The sequence below is a fragment of the Hyperolius riggenbachi genome, chromosome 10 (assembly GCF_040937935.1).
Source record: "Hyperolius riggenbachi isolate aHypRig1 chromosome 10, aHypRig1.pri, whole genome shotgun sequence".
NCBI lineage: Eukaryota > Metazoa > Chordata > Amphibia > Anura > Hyperoliidae > Hyperolius > Hyperolius riggenbachi.
The window spans coordinates 166,634,909-166,659,816 of record NC_090655.1 but is presented as its reverse complement, the minus strand read 5'-3'; the positions used below and the strand labels follow the sequence as shown (position 1 = coordinate 166,659,816).

Below are 24,908 nucleotides of genomic sequence, written 5' to 3'. Positions count from 1 at the left end.
TCCTCTCTAAAGTCTCCACAAGGGCCTGCTGGTATTCTTCCATTTTGACCTGTCTGACTCTTTCTTCAAGCAGTTTTGGAACATTGTGTTTGTACCGTGGATCCAGAAGGGTATAAACCCAGTAATTGGTGTTGTCCAGAATGCGCACAATGCGTGGGTCACGTTCAATGCAGTCTAGCATGAATTGAGCCATGTGTGCCAGAGTCCTACCAGAATCCTCATCATCCTCTTGTGAGCGTTGTGATAGTTGTTGTGATGCATCATAGTCGTCACCTTCCTCCTGGTCTGCTTCTGCTGACCATTCGCGCTGAATTGTGGAAGTCCAACGTGCACCGCTCTGGCCCTCGTCAGTGGTGGCATGAAATTCCTGCTCCAACTCCAGCTGTTCCTCCTCCTCTTCTTCGTCATAGCTGCTGGGGCCAGCGTTCCCTGAGGCGGATGGCCTGATGTTGGTACCATCACGCTGATCGTTTTCTCCTTCAGATTCCCCCAGTTGCATCATGACAGCTGTTTCCTTGATTTTCAACATTGACCTCTTCAGTAAACACAGCAGTGGTATGGTAATGCTGACTGAAGAGTTGTCACTGCTCACAAGCAACGTGGATTGCTCAAAATTTTGGAGGACTTGGCAGAGGTCCAACATGTTGGCCCAATCGGATCCACAGAAGCTTGGCAGCTGTCCGGATGCGCCTCGGTACTGCGCCGTCATGTACTGGACCACTGCACTCTTCTGCTCACAAAAGCGTGCTAGCATGTGCAGCGTAGAATTCCAGCGCGTAGGGACATCACACAGCAAGCGATGGTGGGGGAGATTGAAGCGCTCCTGCATCTTGGCGAGTGCCCCCGAAGCAGTACTGGAATTTCTACAATGTTTGGCCACTCGACGCACCTTCAACAGAAGATCAGCCACGCCTGGGTATGTCCTCAGGAACCGCTGAACTACTAGGTTCATCACGTGCGCCAGGCAAGGGATGTGTGTCAGCTTAGCCAACCTTAAAGCGCGAATGAGATTACTCCCATTATCACACACAACCATGCCCGGTTTCAGGTCCAGCGGTGCCAGCCACAAATCCGTCTGTTCCTTTATTCCCTTCCAAATTTCCTCCCCTGTGTGCTGCTTATCCCCAAGGCAGATCAGCTTCAGCAACGCTTGCTGACGCATGCCAACAGCTGTGCTGCACTGCTTCCACGATCCTACTGCTGCTGGGTTAGCGTTTCCGGATGAGGTACAGCTTTGAGATGCGTTGGAGGAGAAGGAGTCAGAGAGGTAGGTGCTGCTGTTGTTATCCAGTGGGAGGGACGGCGGTGCAGCTGTTTGCGGCGTGGGCAACACCCGCGCCGTAGCAGGTGAGGAATCGCTGCCAGGCTCCACAAGGTTCACCCAGTGCGCGGTAAGGGAGATGTATCGACCCTGTCCGAACGCACTCGTCCAAGTGTCAGTGGTGAGGTGAACCTTGCAGGCAACGGCATTCTTCAAGCTTCGGGTTATTTTGCTGACCACGTGCTCATGCAACTCAGGCACTGCAGAGCGCGCAAAGTGGTAGCGGCTGGGAACCACGTAACGTGGGATGGCCACTGACATCATGCCCTTGAAGCTGTTTGTCTCCACCACTCGATATGGCAGCATTTCGCAGGCCAGAAGCTTGGCTATGCTGGCTGTTACTGCTACGGCCCGGGGGTCATTTGCTGGCAATTTCCTCTTGCGCTCAAACATCTCCGACACAGACAACTGAACCGTAGCGCTGCACACGGAAGGGCTGTTGGTTGTTGTGTTTGATGAACACTGGGAGACCTCAAGAGCACTACTCCGGAAAGTGACAGTGTCAGCGTCGTCTGATGTTTGTGAATGTTGTGAACCACGCAATGGCTGGGCTACTGCTGCTGCTGAGGCGGGTCTGGTGGTGAGTCTGGTGAACCCAAGGGAGGCAGTGTTGCTGGTACCCTGTCCTGCCGCGTTTGCCCACAGAGTGGGATGTTTGGATAGCATGTGGCGGCTCATGCTGGTGGTGGAGAGGTTGTTAATACTTTTCCCCCTGCTCAGGCGGGTCTTGCACACCTTGCAAATCGCCATGGTAACATCCTCAGTGCAGTCTTCAAAGAAAGCCCAGACTTTGGAGCACCTGCCTCCTTGCTGGCGATTTCTGTTTGCTCCTCTTTTGCCTCTCACTTGAACTTCCACGCTTGTGGTGCCTGAAATTGCGCGCCGCCTACCTTGTGGCACAAGGCGAACTCGTGCAGCAGTGGGTTCTTCAACAGACTCATCTGTGCTGCTGCTACGACGGCGATGTTCTCGTTCAGAAACAAAATCTGGGTCTATGTCCACATTGTCCATACCCTCCTCTTCCATCTCCTCAAATTCGTCATATGTCATTGTGGGGGGCCGCCGCCGTGGAGTAGAGCTCCCCAGAACAACCTCTGCGCAGCTCACTCCAACGTCGTCTTCCAGATCTTGTCGGCCGACCTCCTGCAATTGCAACCCCTCCTGCCCAACTTGCTCTGGGATTTGGGTTTCCGAGTCCTCCTCGGACTCGCCTTGTATTTCAGTGCGCGGTGCATTTCCCACAGTTCATGGTTGTGAATCCGGGCACAACATTTCTGGCTGTTCCTCCATTGACCTTTGAAAGGTGGAAGTTTGTTGGGCTGGGAATAGCTCCTGCGAATACCCCATTGTGTCCTGAGGTAATTCATCGGACTGGTTATCTGGCAGTTGTGTGCGTGGTGTCGCTGCCGGTTGTGTCAGCTTTGTGCCCACTGGCTCCTTGTAACTGGCTGAGGACTCGGACCTCGTGCGTGATGTGCTGGTGCTGCTTAACCCACTGCTGGACGCTTGAGAGGTCATCCAAGTAATTATCTGGTCCTGTTCTTTTGGATCTGTGAGGGTTGTTGTCCTGGACAACATGGGCGGTATTGAGTGGGTTTTCTTGGGTGCTCCCCTGTGGCCTGTACGTGAACCGTCAGGGGAAACACCTCTTCCCTTGCCCCTTCCTCTTTCATCGGATTTCTTCCTCATTTCACTTATCCTTACAGTACACGCTGACTGGCAGCAGTACAGTGGCAGTACAGAAATGCTATACAGTACCACTATTCCCAGCAGCGACACAGAGCACAATGCTATACAGTGGCGGGTGAGCGGTGTACCACTATTCCCAGCAGCGACACAGAGCACAATGCTATACAGTGGCGGGTGAGCGGTGTACTACTATTCCCAGAAGACACAGAGTGGCAGTAAACAGAATGCTATATAGTGTGGCTGAGCGAGGTACACAGAGTGGCAGTAAACAGAATGCTATATAGTGTGGCTGAGCGAGGTACACAGAGTGGCAGTAAAGAGAATGCTATATAGTGTGGCTGAGCGAGCCGTGTACTACTATTCCCAGCAGACACAGAACAGTAAACAGAATGCTATATAGTGTGGCTGAGCGGTGTACCACTATTCCCAGCAGTGACACAGAGCACAATGCTATACAGTGGCGGGTGAGCGGTGTACCACTATTCCCAGCAGCGACACAGAGCACAATGCTATACAGTGGCGGGTGAGCGGTGTACCACTATTCCCAGCAGCGACACAGAGCACAATGCTATACAGTGGCGGGTGAGCGGTGTACTACTATTCCCAGCAGACACAGAGTGGCAGTAAACAGAATGCTATATAGTGTGGCTGAGCGAGCGGTGTACTACTATTCCCAGCAGACACAGAACAGTAAACAGAATGCTATATAGTGTGGTTGAGCGAGGTACACAGAGTGGCAGTAAACAGAATGCTATATAGTGTGGCTGAGCGAGCGGTGTACTACTATTCCCAGCAGACACAGAACAGTAAACAGAATGCTATATAGTGTGGCTGAGCGAGGTACACAGAGTGGCAGTAAACAGAATGCTATATAGTGTGGCTGAGCGAGCGGTGTACTACTATTCCCAGCAGACACAGAACAGTAAACAGAATGCTATATAGTGTGGCTGAGCGAGCGGTGTACTACTATTCCCAGCAGACACAGAACAGTAAACAGAATGCTATATAGTGTGGCTGAGCGAGGTACACAGAGTGGCAGTAAACAGAATGCTATATAGTGTGGCTGAGCGAGCGGTGTACTACTATTCCCAGCAGACACAGAACAGTAAACAGAATGCTATATAGTGTGGCTAAGCGAGGTACACAGAGTGGCAGTAAACAGAATGCTGAGCGAGCGGTGTACTACTATTCCCAGCAGCGACACAATGACTGGGGGGACCCTGGCTAGCGTGGCTGGAGCGCGAACTACCCTGCCTGCCTACCCAAAGCTAAACTCACAGACAAATGGCGGAAATATGACGTGGTTCGGGTATTTATTTACCCGAACCACGTGACAGTTCGGCCAATCAGAGCGCGTTCGGGTCCGAACCACGTGACCCGTTCGGCCAATCACAGCGCTAGCCGAACGTTCGGGGAACGTTCGGCCATGCGCTCTTAGTTCGGCCATGTGGCCGAACGGTTCGAACACCATCAGGTGTTCGGCCGAACTCGAACAACACCCGAACAGGGTGATGTTCTGCAGAACCCGAACAGTGGCAAACACTGTTCGCCCAACACTAGCTGGGGGGAGGAAGAGGACTTACGTAACGTCACTCAGGAAGAGCAAGAGGAGATGGATAGTACGTCTGGATCCGACTGTGTGCAGATGGCCTCTTTCATGTTGTCAAGCCTGTTGAGGGAACCCCATATAAAAAAGCTCAAGGCGAATGACCTGTACATGCAGACATTCTTTAGTCCAACGCCTCACCGTAGCCCTTCGGGATCCACCCTCCACCAACGCCTAGACCGGCAGGTAGCCGGCTACCTGGTCTGAACTGTGGATGTAGACACTGTGAGCAGCGAGGATGAACCCTTGGTCTACTGGGTGCACAGGCTTGACCTGTGGCCAGAGCTGTCCCAATTTGCCATCCAACTTCTCTCTTGCCCTGCCGCAAACGTCCTGTCAGAAAGGACCTTCAGTGAAGCTGGTGGCATTTTCACTGAATTTTTAAGGCTGCTGCTTGCAGTGGCTATACTAATATACGCTATACTAATTTTTCTGGTGTGTGTACATGCCTGCCTAATTTTTCTGGCTGCACTGCGGGCGGCTGCAACAACAAAACAAAAGGCATGTACATGTGCCCATTCCCCTTCGTGATCATTACCTTGCCGCGGTGAAGGGGCTTGCGTATCACAATGAAGCAATGACTGCCGGCTATATAAGTGTCTTGGGTGGGGGTGGCACACCAAAGATAATAAGGTCGTTGCTTCATTGTGGTCAAACCAAATTTGATCAGCTGGACAGTCACTGTTGTTCTATCATTGAGCTACCACAGCCCGGCGACCATATGGGCTGGAAAACCGCCATGGCCTGCACTCTGGCCATGTTGCGCACCAGTCCAGCACGGCCGTCACTATGCAAACAGCTGTTTGCGGTGCGTTACACAGTAAGTTTGGTGTGTCAGTGTGAAGCAGTACTCTAATTACACTCCCTGATTGATGTATACAGAGGCGTATCTAGGCAATATAGCGCCCGTGGCAAACACTGAGATTGCGCCCCCCTAGTAGTCACATGCCTCCAGATAATTAATCAAGTAGTTATTGCCTCCCAATTAAATATTAAGTAGTTACACACCTCCAGATACAATAATTTAATAGCCAGGGGCCTCACAAAAAGCATTACACAGTCAAGGGCATCAAGATCACATAATTAGGTAGCAAAGTGCGGTAGGAGTTAGATTGTAAGAATCTCTTGCATAGCCCGACCCCCCCCCCCAAACGCACACAAGCTATGCATGCACCCCTCTAGATACATTATTGGTGGTGTCTGGCAGGCAGAGTGAGGAGAACAATGCATTTGGGGTTGCATGGGCATCACTGAGACTAATGAGCTATCACAGCAGAACTTTATGCGACTTGCAAAAAGAAAGGGGGATAAAGTGCTCACCACTTTCGCATCCCCGGCTCTCTGTTCCTAGCTGTCAAACATTAGATGTCCACCACCTTCGCATCTTGTGCCTCCTGGCAGGGGCATAGCTAGAAATATTAGGGCCCTATAGCAAAGTTTTGCTGCCCCCCCCCCCCCCCACCTCCAAAAAAAAGTAATTGTGCGCACACACACACACACTAATTTTCAATAGCCAGAAAGTGCTGCAGAAAGTGTCTGTGCTATATAAATACATAATAATATGGTAGGACATTAGACTATGACTATGGTAGGATTAGATTGTGAGCTCCTCTGAGGACAGTCCTCTGGCTCGTTCCTACGCATACGTACTACTGCCATAGCTTATTCGCCTGGAAGTAGGTACATGGTGAACTGTTTGCTAGTAAACATTTTGCGCTATCACTACTTGTAAGGTAAATAACGATCAGGGGACCCTGAACCAGACACCATTCAAATATTTGCCACAGATCACTTTTCACACAGATTTTTCCTTTTTATTAAAAACAGTGATGATGCAGTTTCCCCCAGACACTGCACTTTTACAAAAGTATGCGTCTCCTAGACTCCCACCTCCCCCTCAGGTTTTCTAAGTATGTTCTTCTATGATACTGTGCCCCCCTCTCTTCCCCAGATGACCCCTGCGGTCAGCACTGTGCACATTCACTCACTGATAAGCATAAGCTGTCTCCGCCGGGTACTGCTTTTCTTTCTCTGCTGCTGGGACACTGACCTGAGCAGACAGATCTAGCAGCCGCAGCTCTGTCTTCGCTGAGGCTGCAACAGGCTTGGAGAGCTTCCGTGCACGCTGGGTGAGGAAGGGGGGCTGGGCGGCCTGCATGCACGCTGGAGAGTCTGACTGACTCGCTCCAGCTGAAAGCTGCCATCATTACTGCAGATGATCTGCACATTGGGGGGGCCACCGCGGGTCTCCAGGAGGCCCTCTGTGACCTCCAAATTGCAGTAGGGCCCCCTGTGGCTGTGTTGCTATTGTGATTCCTTCTCAAATACTCTGGTTTCCCCCGCCGGCTCTCTGTCCCTGCTATTAGTTTAGATTATCAGCAAGAGGCGAGACGGGGAGGGCGCACACTTCCTACCCGATGCGTTTCAAATGCAGGAAGTGACTGATGACATCACTTCTCGCATTTGACGCATGGGTGGATGGTGTGCGTACTCCGTGTCTCTCCTCTTGCCGCTAATGTAAACTCTAACAGCAGGGACAGAGAGCCGGCGGGCGGAGGCGGGGGAGACCGGAGGAATTGAGCACCGGACGGCAGGCACAAGATGCGGAGGTGGCGGGGAACATGGGGGCAGACATGGCGCTCATAGTGCACTGGCGCCCATGGCACTAGCCATGTCTGCACCCCTCTAGATCCGCCACTGGATGTATACACATGCAAGATGTTTTAAAGCACTTTAGGCCTTCAATTTAGCATTCAATGTGATTTCTGCCCTTAAAACGCTGCTTTGCGTCAAATCCAGATTTTTCCCTCGGACTTTTGGCATGTATCCCACTCCGCCACCTGGGGGTCCAGGTGTTAGACCCCTTGAAACATCTTTTCCATCACTTTTCTGACCAGCATAAGTGTTTCTATTTTTTAAAGTTCGCCTCCCCATTGAAGTCTATTGTGGTTTGCGAAAGTTCGCGCGAACCGAACCTTCCGCAAAAGTTCGCGAACAGGGTTCGTGAACCGAAAATCGGAGGTTCTGGCCATCTCTAAAGCTGACAGCAGGAGTTGTTGTTGTAATCAGAGTAGGTTGTGGAACCTGCCAGTGGGACCACAGCATTAATTAAATTAAATTATGACAACAGCTGCAGCAGGAGAAGTTGGTGGTAGCAGAATAGGCCGTGGAATCTTGCTGTGGGCCCACAGCATTAAATAAATTAAGGGGGGGCTCAGCGCATCTCTGATTGGAGGCCATTCGGAGGCGGCCTGGTGTTGCGCTGATCCACCTTTTGTGCAATTTTCAATTTTCGATTTTATTTGATTAGCCGCACCCAGGCTAAGCATATACATAGGTTAGGATTTAGTTAGTGTTAGACCCCTCCCATGGAGGATCGACTTCTTCGCAGTGGGAGGGACGAGTACTTAATAGGTTGCATGCAAGCTGTTACAGGAAACTAACATCCTCCTCCAGTGGTAGACAGGTCATGTGTATGCTCGGTGTGTATTATATCCCACAAGTGGGGCTTGCACTCTTTTGCAGGTAGGCACTTGCCTGTTTTTAAGTAGCGCTGTTCATTTCCTTGCTATGACAGCAGGAGTTGTTGTTGTAATCAGAGTAGGTTGTGGAACCTGCCAGTGGGACCACAGCATTAATTAAATTAAATTATGACAACAGCTGCAGCAGGAGAAGTTGGTGGTAGCAAAATAGGCCATGGAATCTTGCTGTGGGCCCACAGCATTAACCACTTAACATCTCAGTCGTTTTCAGCTTATGCATCCAAGCAATGTTCACCTCCCATTCATTAGCCTATAACTTTATCACTACTTATCACAATGAACTGATCTATATCTTGTTTTTTCCGCCACCAATTAGGCTTTCTTTGGGGGGTACATTTTGCTAAGAGCCACTTTATTGTAAATGCATTTTAACAGGAAGAATAAGAAAAAAATGAAAAAAATCATTATTTGTCAGTTTTCGGCCATTATAGTTTTAAAATAATACATGCCTCCATAATTAAAACCCACGTATTGTTATTGCCCATTTGTCACGGTTATTTCGCCATTTAAATTATGTCCCTATCACAATGTATCGCGACAATATTTTATTTGGAAATAAAAGAGCATTTTTTCCGTTTTGCATACATCACTATTTACAAGCTTATAAAAAAAATAGAGAGAAATATTTCATCTTTACATAGATATTTAAAAAGTTTAGACCCTCAGGTAAATATTTATGTGTTTTTTTGTTTTTTTTTAATAGTAATGTTTTTTATTTTTTTTATTAAACATTTTATGTGGGCATTTTTGGGAGGGTGGGATATAAAAGTGTTTTATTTGGGGAAATATTGGTGTATTGTAATGTTTTTGGGCATTTACTTGTAGTTTTACTTTTTGGCCACAAGATGGCAATCTCGATTTTTTTTACATGACGTCACTCTAAGCGTACAATGTACGCTTAGAGGGACACAGCTTCAGAAAGAGTGAAGCTTCCGAGAGAAGCTGTCGCTTTTTCAGCGGGGGAGAGGAATCAATGATCGGGCTCCATAGCCCGACACATTGATTCCGTGGCTACCGACTCTACGGCCGGGAGTGCGCGTGCACGCGCGCGATCGGCCGCGGGAGCGCGCGGGAGCACGCCTGTCCTCCTTGACGTTTTTATACGTCAAGGAGGACAAAGTGGTTAAATAAGTTAAGGGGGCACTAAAGCGAAAAACTGTAAAATTTAAAATATGTGCAAACATATACAAATAAGAAGTACATCTTTTCCAGAGTAAAATGAGCCATAAATTACTTTTCTCCTATGTTGCTGTCACTTACAGTAGGTAGTTGAAATCTGACAGAAGTGACAGGTTTTGGACTACTCCATCTCTTTATAGGGGATTTTCAGGGATATATTTATTTTTAAAAGCACTTAGTGAATGGCAGTTGCTCTGTCCATCTGCCAAAAAACTGTGTAGCAAGCATGGAAGCTGGCCAGCATTATTGTTTAAATCCTTTTTCGGGAATATCTTTATAAAGAATAATGGCCTTGCTGAGAATCCCTATGAAGAGATGGACTAGTCCAAAACATATAACTTCTTTCAGATTTGTACTGCCTACTGTAAGTGACAGCATTACAGGAGAAAAGTAATTTATGGCTCATTTTACTCTGGAAAAAAAATGTACTTCTTATTTGTATATATTTGCACATATTTTACATTTTACAGTTTTTGTTACTGTAGTGTCCTTTAACCACTTCAGGATTCGGCGTACGCTTAACTACGCCCCTGAATCCTGAAGTGGATTGCATGGAAACGGCCGCTCGTATGAGCGGCCGTTCCATGTCAGTTCACGGAGGGTGTCTCCGTGAACACCCTGCGAGCCTCCGATCGTGGCTCGCAGGGTAAATGTAAACACACGGGGAAGATCTTCCCCGGTGTTTACATGTATACGGCGCTGCTGCGCAGCAGCGCCGTGGCGGAGATCGGCGATCCCCGGCCTCTGATTGGCCGGGGACCGCCGGCACCTGATAGGCTGAAGCCTATCCTATCCAGCGCAGGACGGAATTCTGTCCTGCGCCGCTCACAGGGGGAGGTAGAGGGAGGGAAGGGGAAGGCGGCCAGGAAGCGCTGCGGAGGGGGGCTTTGAAGAGAGCCCCCCCCCCGCAAGCGCAAGCAGCCGGCGGCGATCAGACCCCCCCAGCAGGACATCCCCCTAGTGGGGAAAAAAGGGGGGAAGTCTGATCGGCCTGGCTGCTAGCTGATCGGTGCTGCGGGCTGGAGAGCCCACGCAGCACCGATCAGCAAAACCACCCGGTATCCGGAAGTGGTTAAATAATAGAAGCAGCAGGAGGAGTTGGTAGTAGCAGATTCGGCTGTGGAACCTAGTGGTGGGACCACAGCAATAATTAAAATAAATTGTGACAACAACAGCAGCATGAATTGCTGGTAGCAGAATAGACTGTGGAACTTGGCAGTAGGACCACAGCATAAATGAAATAAAATTAAATTATGAAAGTAGCAGCAGCAATGTAATGGTGTATATGAAGTGTGTCCCCCATACTCCCAGAAAACTCTGGATATAAAAATCTGACACCTGCAGAAGCAGTAGGTTCCAGATAGTGGTCATGGAGCTACAGTTGGGCCCTCACCACAAACTTGGGCATCCACAATGGCAGTAAGTTAGCAATTGGTGGCAAAGCAGGTAGGCAGACACCTGCGGCAGCAGCAGGTACAAGGCAGTGGTTGTGAAGCCACAGTTGGGCCCTGGCCACAACTTGGACAACACAGTGTAACAACCCCAAAGGCAGCAGGTTTGAAAGTGGGGACAAATCAGGCAGGAGATGAGTGTAATAAATCACAGATAAAAATTGGAAGACTTGAGGGAGGTTCCAGTTCAGGTGCTCTCCCTCACAGCGGGGCCCAGGAAATTGCTTTTGATCCAAGCCATGTTGTTCATCTTCAGGAACGTGAGTCTATCCACCAACTTGGAGAACAGGTGGAAGCGCTTCTCAGTGATCATGCCAAAGGCCGCACTGTAGCTTCTCTCAGAGCACACTGGAGGGGGAAAAGAGAAGACTTCCAGGGCATGCTTGGCAAGCTCCCTTTAGGTGTCCAGTCAGGAAACCCAGTACTCCATGGGGTTCTTAGTGCTCTTGCTGTCATGTGCACTGAGGTACCCCATGTAGTCAGCCACCATGCAAGTCAGCCACTGGTGGTGACTGGAGGATTCTGCCAACTCCTGTCTGGGAAGCTCCGACTGATGCAATGCCCTTGTTAGACACATCAGATCTCCAGGGCGGCTAGTGCTGCTATTAGCACGCACCTGCTGGGCCGACTGAATGGGGATATGTGGGGTGGAACACTGGGGGAAGGATTCCTCCAGTCAGGGAACAAGGGTCTCGCACAACTCCCTTGTTCGTTCCTCTGGCTATCAGTGAGGAACAAATTGCCCCAGCTTCCCCTTGAGTTGAGAATGAGGGTGACCCACAAATCCTCCCTTGCCTTTATTTGAACCACCCGGGGGTCCCTGTGGAGACAGTGCAGCATATGAACAGCAATGGGGAAATGGTGGGCCCACGAAGGCACACCTTCATGGCCGGACAACACCTCCTCATCCTCTTTCTACTGCTGCTGCTGACGCAACCAACTCTCTCTCATCCCCAGACTACTGTTGCTGCACTGGGACAATCCCACTTATCCTTAGCAACGTCAGGCACCTCCGCCACATCCAGGGCCGGTTCTAATAACAATAGGGACCCCAGGCAATATTAACCCTGTGTCAAAAACCTGAGCGGTTCTTGCCCTTTTCATGATTGCTAACTCAGTAAAGGACCAGCCCTTAAAGCGTTGCTATCATATAAATCCGGCATAGCGGGGTCTGAACCTTCTATAACAGTAATTATAGATTGATGGTGTACCTTGAAATGAATCAGAGCACTCAGTATATGATTTTATATAAAAAATGGTATTTACTTATCATACAGCATATACTGTATACAAAATATGAACAGTTCCAAGTAGTGTTTCCTTCTAACAGTATTCCATCTTATCAAGGCCTTTATAGCCAAGCATTCATCAATCTTCCAAGTACATTCAAAAAACAATATAACAGTTGTGTTATGTAGAATAAGATCAAAAATAGTCTCATCTGCATCAATAGCTGTGTATATAATAGCTGTGTAAAACTTGTAGTAATCTTCTTAAAGAGATAGCATAAAAATAGCTTCTAAAAAAACTTCTTGCTAACATGTTAACATAACTTAATGCTGAAAAATTAATAAAGTAAATAACCAGAATATTAAGCATATTACCCCTTCTCTGTCATCTCTTCAGCATCTAGAACCACTTGTGGGAAGGTAGCTTCTGCCTCATGTGTCTTCTCAGGAGATTGTTGGGCTTCTGCAAACTATGAGTTTTCAGCTCATACTTTTATAGGGATAGGAAGCAATATGGCTGCCTGATCTGGAATGTCCCTAATTCCCAGGTTCTGATTGGCTAAAGCTTCCATGCGTCAATGCTTTACCATGTTTTGAATACCTAAATCATATTATTATTGTTTATAAATTCCTTAATTACCTTATCTTGTGGGAATTAACATCATTTGGAGTGCTTAACAACTGATACAGGCTAATTTCTGACACGGTTAATTAAAAATGGACGTCACCAGCCATCTTGTCTGCTCATTGACTTTTTTTGCTCCAGACATTGAGACTAAACAATGTAATTAATGACGCATTTCTGATAAAGTGTTCTCTGCTAATTAGGTTGGAATGTCTCAGTACTTTCTCAGACCTAAGGTTGGTCAAATTGACCCTAACACAGACCTGTGAGAGTCTTCAGCAATTTGGGGCTTATTGAAACATTCAGGGCTTCTAATATACTTATTTAAATATAAACCTTATTATATAATTCTTCTTAAAACAATTAATCATATAAGAAATTATTGCATATTAAGTCTTAATAATATAAAATCATGTTCTATATATTTGCCTTTCTTATGAATAAATATAATAACTTCAACCGGCAGAGGTCACCATTTCATAATTTTTAACTAATTGTGAAAACACCTTATATTGTTTTATTATTTTTCATGACGCCTGTTCCCAAAACATGTGTTATCAGCTTTCAGTATTCAGCTAACTTAGACAGCCTTGTACCCAGAACACATCAACAATTCTCCAGAACCAAAACAATCCCACAAGAATGTTTTACTGTCTCAAATCATCACCATCACCAGCTTTTAAATATATTTCAAAGTATTAAATTATATTATATAGGGTTTAACAATAACCATTTCTTTCTTTAGATGGTTGTATTGATTATTAATATTTAGATTAATAATATTTATGTGTAATAAATGAACAAATGTATATATAAAATTGCTACAGTAATGTGACTTTTAAATTTCTCCCAGTCTTTACACAGAAGCATCTTTCAAATGTCAAGGCCACACACTAACATAAACAAGAATGTTCTGGCTTTTTGTAACTAGAATAATCCAATTATGAGTTTCACTGCTTGGAATATGCTGAGATGTCACAGAGCAATATTTTAAAAAAAGTACTCTAACTTCAGTTTACAATGAAATTTTGCATAGAACATTAAAACTTAAAACATACACATATGACAGCTTTTCCTGCATAAACAAAACCGCTAGAATTCTGACACCTGGGGCCCCCCAATAGACACTCCCCAATCAAAAATCAGCAGTAAGCACCCTTTGTTGCAGCCAAATTTCCACCGAAGGACCCTGAGGCAGGGGATAACACCATCTGGCTCAACCGAAGACTCTGCCAGGACAGCTGGGAACAACAGTTAAGTTGGGGGAGACACCTTGGGAGCCCCTACAGGCTCTGGGGCTCTAGGGCAATTACCCCCTTTGCCTCTATGGTAGCTCTGGCCCTGACCACATCCTCTCCCTCCTGCATCTCCTCTACAGAGGATGGCTTGCTCGCCTCCCAGCTCCCTCGCTCAATCAAGCTCTTCTGAAAGTATGGGTGTAATTAGGAGTGCATTCAAAGTTGCAACTCGTAGTTATAGCCAACTGCAAGTTTCAACTTCGATGTTATAATGTGAAATTTACGACTTGTCATTACGGAGATCTGTACATTTTGAGTCGTTACACCAACAACTAGTTTTAGGTGTGTGATTCAGACACTACTGCCCACCTCCTCAATGTACTGTAAGAGCTGGTCCACACTAGGTCCGGAAACGTATCCGTGGCTACGTTTTTCAAACCGGATGAAAAACGGAGTCCCGGATACTAATGTTGATAATAGTAGCCAGCCTCACCCAAGTAAAAAACGGATCCGTCTGCGTTTGCGGGGACCCGTTTTCAAAACCTGAACGGAAGGTCCGGATCTGCTGCATTTTCACGCAACGGATCAGGACCCCGGATACACGCAGGGGTAGTGAAAGCAATGAGAAAACGCATCTCCAGCTCCACAGGCAAAAAACTGATGTGAAAACGGATAGCCTGAGCTTTATGATTGGCCCAAAAAAATCCTCCCACTCCTTAGTAATGATGGAGATGTTTTCTGTCAGGGAAAAACTGAACGGAAACTGATGCAAAACTGATGCAAAACTGATGCACTTTCATCAGTTTGCAGTACGGTGGTACTTCCCCTAATCTTCCCCTGATCCGGACTGCACTGTCCGGGCTGCAACTGTGTCTAGTGTGGACCTAGCCTTAGGGAGGGAGCAGAGGTGGGAGGTATGAGGTACCAGGTGATGGCCCTATGCAGAGAAATAAACTACTCTACTGGAAGAGTTATATTTTATGCAGAAACCTCTGGGCCATGTAATTCACTTTTCCAAAGTGTTCTTCTCTTTAACAGTTGCATCAAATAATACAATTGTGTTGGTAATAGCATAATTAAGTATCTAGACTTGCTAATAATTAAATTAATAAGGTCTTTAAAATAAATAGATATAAAGATATAGCTTTACATGTTGAAATTGCAGAGTTGTTCTACCTCTTTCCAAACTATAAAAAATTGTGAGGTATTTCACTGTAAGTTGTAGTGTGTCTTGCAAAGATATTCACCCACCTCTCGACACCTCTTGGCTGAGCTGCATGCTTTTTGGGCAGTTCAGCATCCTGTCTGCTGCCCACAAACACCATTTGGGTGTAATTTATACGCAGCTGAATGGCATTGTTTGAAACACCATGCGCGACAGCGCTTGACACTTGGTGATGGCAGCAAGGGATTGCAACATATCGCATCAGAATGAGATGCAGTAATGCTCAAATGTGAGTCCCTGGGGAGACCAGCTGTACAAGAGTGCTAACAAGTGCCCGGCCAGTGCAAAAGTGCAGCTGACAGGCTGCCTGTCTGAAAGAGCCCTTAGATTGCAGGCAGGTGGGCTTCATTTTACTAAGTACCGTATGTGACTTTTAAAGGTAATTGGTTGCACCAGGACTTTTTAGGGGTTTCGTGCAATGGGTGTAAATACATTGTGCATGCCAATTTTCAGTTCATTATTTTTTCTTTATTTATTTTTATATATCTCCCCCTTGTGTTTCCTGTTTCTGTACATATCAAATTATTATTATTACTATTATTATTATTATTGAACATCTATCCGTATTGGTTCTGTTTTGCAAAATACACATCAATTGTATGTATCTGACTTGTGTCACTGGCTTTCCTTATTGTACTGTGTGTTGAACTGCTCATGTATCTATGCTCCCCATCATTGTACGCTCTGCAACACTACAGAAGATGTGGGTGCTGTATAAATATTTAATAAAAAAAATTATATATTTTTCTAATTTTTAAATTTTTCTAATTTCACTTCATGATCAGTGTTGCTTGCAAATTTTTGTGAAAGTCATTTTCGCATAAAAAATCCTATTTTTGATTTTGAGAAAATATTTTCAAAAATACATTGTATTTTCGCTAAATGTTCAAAGGAAACACATTTTCAAAAAATTGTGAACAAATGCAAAAAAAAAAAAAAAATTGTTATTGTTTTACCGCAAACATTCACGGAAATTGCAAAAAAAAATCACAATCTTATTACAAAATGATTTTCAATTAGATTTTTGCTCAAAAGTCGAATTTAACATTATTTTCGCAAAAATGTATGCAAAAAGAATATTGGCATTTTTGCTCATCACTGTTCACCATCTTAAACTATTTTGTGCAAGATTACGAATCATTAAAGAGAACCCGAGGTGGGTTTGAAGAATATTATCTGCATACAGAGGCTGGATCTGCCTATACAGCCCAGCCTCTGTTGCTATCCCAAACTCCCCTAAGGTCCCCCTGCACTCTGCAATCCCTCATAAATCACAGCCACGCTGCTGACAAACAGCTTGTCAGAGCTGGCTGTGTTTATCTCTATAGTGTCAGTCTGCTGCTCTCCCTGCCTCCTGCAGAACTCCAGTCCCCGCCTGCATCCCTTCCCTCCCTGCTGATTGGAGGGAAGGGACGGGGGCAGGGACCGGAGCTATGCAGGAGGCGGGAGAGCAGCTGAGACTGACACTACAGATGTAAACACAGCCTCACAGCACGACTGTGATTTATGAGGGATTGCAGAGTGCAGGGGGACCTTAGTGGGGTTTGGGATAGCAACAGAGGCTGGGCTGTATAGGCAGATCCAGCCTCTGTATGCAGATAACATTCTTCAAACACACCTCGGGTTCTCTTTAAAATTAGATTTTGGAATTGTGGGTTGGATGTAACAAAATTGGTGCAAAGCAAAGGGGGTGAATACTTTTACAAGGCACTGTATATATTTCCAAAGCAATATTATTTTTCACTAATTAACTAAGCAGGTTTCACATTGCAAGCAGTGGTTAAGAAGTTAGCACTCATGTCTTTCTGGTGCTTTCTCTGCATGGACTTTGTATGCTCTCCCCAAAAAATACCGGTAGGCTAAATGGTTTTCCTTAAATTGACCCTACATTGAAGCAGTGACATAATTAGTGTGTACCCCATTAATGGGCATTCTTTGGTTTATTCTTTACAAAGTTATTGTCTTTTTATCTTCAGTACTCAAATTGCTCGGGTACCTCCAAGTGGTGCATAACAAAGCAATAGCCAGCAGTGGAAAGGAGGAGGCATTCGAAAAATCTGATGCCACATGCAAAGCTCATGGTGGCAAAATGGTTGCTCCCATGAATGAAGCAGAGAACATTGCAACTAAATTCTTTGCCAAGGAACATAACCGCTATCTCTACCTGGCCCTCAAAGAAAACAAAGGAAACACTGGAGAGTTTAATTATCTCAATGGAAAATCTGCAAATTACACAAACTGGAGGAAAGGCGAGCCCAGTGGCCAAGGGAAAGAAAATTGTGTTGAAATGTACACTGATGGCCAGTGGAATGACAAAAGTTGTAACCAAATCCGTCTAACAGTTTGTGAGTTCAGCACCATCTGATACAAGTTCTGTTTTTACTCTTTAGTTTTAGCAAACGTAGAAATTCAATTTATAAACTCTATAAGTATTTTTGTAGGGAAGCCTATGCATGACTTGCTTATGATAAAATTAAAACATGTGTGAAATAGTAAAAAAAAAGCCCATGGCAAGTTTTAGACTGAGCTCATACCTTGCAATTAAAGGCATCAACACTGCTCTTCTTTTCACAATGGAATTCCATATCCTCTTCATCACAGCTGAACAGGCCACTGCTAGACTCCAAGAAAAGTGACTTTGCCACCTTTTCACAAGGGGTGAAAGAGGATGAGGATAGAGATGAGGCAGGGTTCTGATCTGACAACAGGGATTGTTGTTACTGATGACTAACCTGATTAGGTTAATAGAATACATTCTCTCTCGCAGGCATTTTTTTCCACTTCCCTGAAATGTTGATTTTTGGAAGCAATAAAGTATGTTTATATTTTCATTCTTTGAATGTCCTATCAGAAAATAAATAATTATTTAGTACATATCCACAATCATGCCACAAAACTGTAGGAAAGCCTGTTCTGTGATTGTACAATAAAACCAAAAGCATTTTATATCCTCTCATGCTTTCTTTCTAAGCTCATTTTTTTCTGTGATTTCATGACCCGGCAGCGTTCATAACTCACCCCTCTAATACTGACCTTATCAAACCCCATCCAACCACCCACATTCCTACACACACGTCCTTTCTCCCCTTTTTTTTTTTTTTTTTTTTTTTTTATGCACAGCCATGACCGACACTTCCTACACTCATACCCAAATAATAACAAGTACTCCTACATTCGATGGAGTGATATTTAATGTCGGCCACAGCTTAATCACAACAAAACAGGAAATAAATAACAATAAAAATTTAACAATAACACATCAAATACAACAATGTAAACATAACATCCGATTCTTGCAAACTTCATCCCCCCTTTTTAACTGGCCAGTGGCGACTGAGGAGCCCATCATCTTGAATAACTTCCACTCATAATCCGCATGAAACCGAACAACGGCCATCCCAAACCATGCCAGAAGTTCCCTGGGCTAACATGCAACTTAGAAGTTACTCACTGTCCCAAAACATACCAACCAATGTTGTCCCCCATAAATTTGTACAGCTCATGCAGTTTAACCTGAAAAGCACATATTCAGACTCCTCAGCCCCATTTGACCACCATTACCAGCAGAGGGGACCGCCGCCGAAGCTGTGACACCTGTAATGAAAAGATAGATAACAACAAAAGAAAATATACCAACTTCCCGGCTAAAACCCCCTAACCTATAAGAACAAATGTTTCCCAACACCCTCAGATGCCATAAATATCGGCACTAGCTAATAAAACAACAAACGGAAAATAGAAAAGAACCCCAACCGCCCCCATGCCTAACTACCCAAACCTAAAGGGAGGGTGGGTGGGCCGATTTCTCTGGCTGCCAGCTAAGGAGGTAATGACCTCCCCCAACTATCCTCCCTACAGCTCCGTCTCCAGCTCCTCCCCAGCCCATCCCTATCTCTCTCAGCCTCCTCCCCTCCCAGCACTTAACCCCTTACACCCTGAAGCAAGTTCATTAGAACTTACCAGGGTCATGATGCTCTGTGCTAAAGGCACAGAGCATTTCTTGACCCGGCAGCGTTCATAACTCACCCCTCTAATACTGACCTTATCAAACCCCATCCAACCACCCACATTCCTACTAGTGTTGGGCGAACAGTGTTCGCCACTGTTCGGGTTCTGCAGAACATCACCCTGTTCGGGTGATGTTCGGGTTTGGCCGAACACCTGATGGTGTTCGGCCAAACTGTTCGGCCATATGGCCGAACTAAGAGCGCATGGCCGAACGTTACCCGAACGTTCGGCTAGCGCTGTGATTGGCCGAACGGGTCACGTGTAGTGTTGGGCGAACATCTAGATGTTCGGGTTCGGGCCGAACATGGCCGAACTCCGAACATAATGGAAGTCAATGGGGGCCCGAACTTTCGTGCTTTGTAAAGCCTCCTTATATGCTACATACCCCAAATTTACAGGGTATGTGCACCTTGGGAGTGGGTACAAGAGGGAAAAAAATTTAGCAAAAAGAGCTTATAGTTTTTGAGAAAATCGATTTTAAAGTTTCAAAGGGAAAACTGTCTTTTAAATGCGGGAAATGTCTGTTTTCTTTGCACAGGTAACATGCTTTTTGTCGGCATGCAGTCATAAATGTAATACATATAAGAGGTTCCAGGAAAAGGGACCGGTAACGCTAACCCAGCAGCAGCACACGTGATGGAACAGGAGGAGGGTGGCGCAGGAGGAGAAGGCCACGCTTTGAGACACAACAACCCAGGCCTTGCATGAGGACAAGAAGCGTGCGGATAGCAATTTGCATTTTGTCGCCATGCAGTCATAAATGTAATACAGATGAGAGGTTCAATAAACAGGGACCGGAAACGCTAACCCATCACAGATGTTCATTGTTCATGTTACTTGGTTGGGGTCCGGGAGTGTTGCGTAGTCGTTTCCAATCCAGGATTGATTCATTTTAATTTGAGTCAGACGGTCTGCATTTTCTGTGGAGAGGCGGATACGCCGCCGCCCGCCGATCTGTGACGATGCCTCCGGCAGCACTGAAACAGCGTTCCGACTTAACGCTGGCTGCCGGGCAAGCCAGCACCTCTATTGCGTACATTGCCAGTTTGTGCCAGGTGTCTAGCTTCGATACCCAATAGTTGAAGGGTACAGATGGATTGTTCAACACAGCTATGCCATCTGACATGTAGTCCTTGACCATCTTCTCCAGGCGATCGGTGTTGGAGGTGGATCTGCACGCTTGCTGTTCTGTGTGCTGTTGCATGGGTGTCAGAAAATTTTCCCACTCCAAGGACACTGCCGATACCATTCCCTTTTGGGCACTAGCTGCGGCTTGTGTTGTTTGCTGCCCTCCTGGTCGTCCTGGGTTTGCGGAAGTCAGTCTGTCGGCGTACAACTGGCTAGAGGAGGGGGAGGATGTCAATCTCCTCTCTAAAGTCTCCACAAGGGCCTGCTGGTATTCTTCCATTTTGACCTGTCTGGCTCTTTCTTCAAGCAGTTTTGGAACATTGTGTTTGTACCGTGGATCCAGAAGGGTATAAACCCAGTAATTGGTGTTGTCCAGAATGCGCACAATGCGTGGGTCACGTTCAATGCAGTCCTAGGCCGAAGAGGTCATAGCCTAGGGTCACAAAAACCTGTTTATTTGGGCTATTTCAATGGTAGTGATGGTGACGTACATAAATCGCAGCAATGGCCGTTAGCAAAGTCTGAATCTCACGAAATGTCTCATGCAGGTAGAAGACATATTGTTAGACTTGGATTCCAAAGATGGGGTCCCTACATCTCTGCAAACCAGAGTTACAGGGGTCCAAAATTGGTAAAATCCCCCATAGGATTTTATTGCCTCCCTATTTCACTTTCCAAAATCTCACATCTTTTCAAAGGGCAATGGCTCAGCAGTACCAAATTTTCTAGCATTGTAGGGACCCTTAGGGGGAACATGACTGGTGAGTTTCGGGCCCCTAGGCCAAAGAGGTCATAGCCTAGGGTCACAAAAACCTGTTTATTTGGGCTATTTCAATGGTAATGATGGTGACGTACATAAATCGCAGCAATGGCCGTTAGCAAAGTCTGAATCTCACGAAATGTCTCATGCAGGTAGAAGAAATATTGTTAGACTTGGATTCCAAAGTTGGGTTCCCAACATCTCTGCAAACCAGAGTTACAGGGGTCCAAAATTGGTAAAATCCCCCATAGGATTTCATTGCCTCCCTATTTCACTTTCCAAAATCTCACATCTTTTCAAAGGGCAATGGCTCAGCAGTACCAAATTTTCTAGCATTGTAGGGACCCTTAGGGGGAACATGACTGGTGAGTTTCGGGCCCCTAGGCCGAAGAGGTCATAGCCTAGGGTCACAAAAACCTGTTTATTTGGGCTATTTCAATGGTAGTGATGGTGGCGTACATAAATCTCAGCCATGGCCGTTAGCAACGTCTGAATCTCACGAAATGTCTCATGCAGATAGAAGACATATTGTTAGACTTGGATTCCAAAGATGGGGTCCCTACATCTCTGCAAACCAGAGTTACAGGGGTCCAAAATTGGTAAAATCCCCCATAGGCTTTCATTGGGCCTCCTATTTACCGTTCCAAAATCTCACACCATTTCAAAGGGCAATGGCTCAGCAGTGGCAAAACTCACCAGTCATGATCCCCCTAAGGGTCCCTACAATGCTAGAAAATTTGGTACTGCTGAGCCATTGCCCTTTGAAAAGATGTGAGATTTTGGAAAGTGAAATAGGGAGGCAATGAAATCCTATGGGGGATTTTACCAATTTTGGACCCCTGTAACTCTGGTTTGCAGAGATGTAGGGACCCCATCTTTGGAATCCAAGTCTAACAATATGTCTTCTACCTGCATGAGACATTTCGTGAGATTCAGACGTTGCTAACGGCCATGGCTGAGATTTATGTACGCCACCATCACTACCATTGAAATAGCCCAAATAAACAGGTTTTTGTGACCCTAGGCTATGACCTCTTCGGCCTAGGGGCCCGAAACTCACCAGTCATGTTCCCCCTAAGGGTCCCTACAATGCTAGAAAATTTGGTACTGCTGAGCCATTGCCCTTTGAAAAGATGTGAGATTTTGGAAAGTGAAATAGGGAGGCAATAAAATCCTATGGGGGATTTTACCAATTTTGGACCCCTGTAACTCTGGTTTGCAGAGATGTAGGGACCCCATCTTTGGAATCCAAGTCTAACAATATGTATTCTACCTGCATGAGACATTTCGTGAGATTCAGACGTTGCTAACGGCCATGGCTGAGATTTATGTACGCCACCATCACTACCATTGAAATAGCCCAAATAAACAGGTTTTTGTGACCCTAGGCTATGACCTCTTCGGCCTAGGGGCCCGAAACTCACCAGTCATGTTCCCCCTAAGGGTCCCTACAATGCTAGAAAATTTGGTACTGCTGAGCCATTGCCCTTTGAAAAGATGTGAGATTTTGGAAAGTGAAATAGGGAGGCAATAAAATCCTATGGGGGATTTTACCAATTTTGGACCCCTGTAACTCTGGTTTGCAGAGATGTAGGGACCCCATCTTTGGAATCCAAGTCTAACAATATGTATTCTACCTGCATGAGACATTTCGTGAGATTCAGACTTTGCTAACGGCCATTGCTGCGATTTATGTACGTCACCATCACTACCATTGAAATAGCCCAAATAAACAGGTTTTTGTGACCCTAGGCTATGACCTCTTCGGCCTAGGGGCCCGAAACTCACCAGTCATGTTCCCCCTAAGGGTCCCTACAATGCTAGAAAATTTGGTACTGCTGAGCCATTGCCCTTTGAAAAGATGTGAGATTTTGGAAAGTGAAATAGGGAGGCAATGAAATCCTATGGGGGATTTTACCAATTTTGGACCCCTGTAACTCTGGTTTGCAGAGATGTAGGGACCCCATCTTTGGAATCCAAGTCTAACAATATGTCTTCTACCTGCATGAGACATTTCGTGAGATTCAGACTTTGCTAACGGCCATTGCTGCGATTTATGTACGTCACCATCACTACCAATGAAATAGCCCAAATAAACAGGTTTTTGTGACCCTAGGCTATGACCTCTTTGGCCTAGGGGCCCGAAACTCACCAGTCATGTTCCCCCTAAGGGTCCCTACAATGCTAGAAAATTTGCCACTGCTGAGTAATTGCCCTTTGAAAAGATGTGAGATTTTGGAACTGTAAATAGGAGGCCCAATGAAAGCCTATGGGGGATTTTACCAAATTTGGAGGCCTGTAACTCTGGTTTACAGAGATGTAGGGAACCCATCTTTGGAGCCCAAGTCTAACAATATGAGACATTTCGTGAGATTCAGACGTTGCTAACGGCCATTGCTGCGATTTATGTACGTCAGACTCGCCACCATTGAAATTGCCCAAATAAACAGGTTTTGTGACCCTAGGCTATGACCTCTTCGGCCTAGGACTGCATTGAACGCGACCCACGCATTGTGCGCATTCTGGACAACACCAATTACTGGGTTTATACCCTTCTGGATCCACGGTACAAACACAATGTTCCAAAACTGCTTGAAGAAAGAGCCAGACAGGTCAAAATGGAAGAATACCAGCAGGCCCTTGTGGAGACTTTAGAGAGGAGATTGACATCCTCCCCCTCCTCTAGCCAGTTGTACGCCGACAGACTGACTTCCGCAAACCCAGGACGACCAGGAGGGCAGCAAACAACACAAGCCGCAGCTAGTGCCCAAAAGGGAATGGTATCGGCAGTGTCCTTGGAGTGGGAACATTTTCTGACACCCATGCAGCAGCACACAGAACAGCAAGCGTGCAGATCCACCTCCAACACCAATCGCCTGGAGAAGATGGTCAAGGACTACATGTCAGATGGCGTAGCTGTGTTGAACAATCCATCTGCACCCTTCAACTATTGGGTATCGAAGCTAGACACCTGGCACAAACTGGCAATGTACGCAATAGAGGTGCTGGCTTGCCCGGCAGCCAGCGTTATGTCGGAACGCTGTATCAGTGCTGCCGGAGGCATCGTCACAGATCGGCGGCGTATCCGCCTCTCCACAGAAAATGCAGACCGTCTGACTCAAATTAAAATGAATCAATCCTGGATTGGAAACGACTACGCAACACTCCCGGACCCCAACCAAGTAACATGAACAATGAACATCTGTGATGGGTTAGCGTTTCCGGTCCCTGTTTATTGAACCTCTCATCTGTATTACATTTATGACTGCATGGCGACAAAATGCAAATTGCTATCCGCACGCTTCTTGTCCTCATGCAAGGCCTGGGTTGTTGTGTCTCAAAGCGTGGCCTTCTCCTCCTGCGCCACCCTCCTCCTGTTCCATCACGTGTGCTGCTGCTGGGTTAGCGTTACCGGTCCCTTTTCCTGGAACCTCTTATATGTATTACATTTATGACTGCATGCCGACAAAAAGCATGTTACCTGTGCAAAGAAAACAGACATTTCCCGCATTTAAAAGACAGTTTTCCCTTTGAAACTTTAAAATCGATTTTCTCAAAAACTATAAGCTCTTTTTGCTAAATTTTTTTTCCTCTTGTACCCACTCCCAAGGTGCACATACCCTGTAAATTTGGGGTATGTAGCATGTAAGGAGGCTTTACAAAGCACAAAAGTTCGGGTCCCCATTGACTTCCATTATGTTCGGAGTTCGGGTCGAACACCCGAACATCGCGGCCATGTTCGGCCTGTTCGGCCCAAACCCGAACATCTAGATGTTCGCCCAACACTAATTCCTACACACACGTCCTTTCTCCCCTTTTTTTTTTTTTTTTTTTTTTTTTATGCACAGCCATGACCGACACTTCCTACACTCATACCCAAATAATAACAAGTACTCCTACATTCGAT

At 46.0% G+C, this 24,908-nt stretch overlaps 1 protein-coding gene across 1 annotated transcript in view; it reads left to right on the top strand.

Annotated features, from left to right (window-relative positions):
• LOC137535975 (pulmonary surfactant-associated protein A-like) overlaps window positions 1-17,512 on the top strand; it is a 213,906-nt gene extending 196,394 nt beyond the window's left edge. The window contains exon 4 of the mRNA XM_068257878.1: window positions 17,082-17,512. Within this exon, the coding sequence (XP_068113979.1) occupies window positions 17,082-17,470 (389 nt within the window). The 3' untranslated portion in view covers window positions 17,471-17,512. The remainder of the gene's footprint in view (window positions 1-17,081) is intronic.
• Window positions 17,513-24,908: the final 7,396 nt, after the last annotated feature.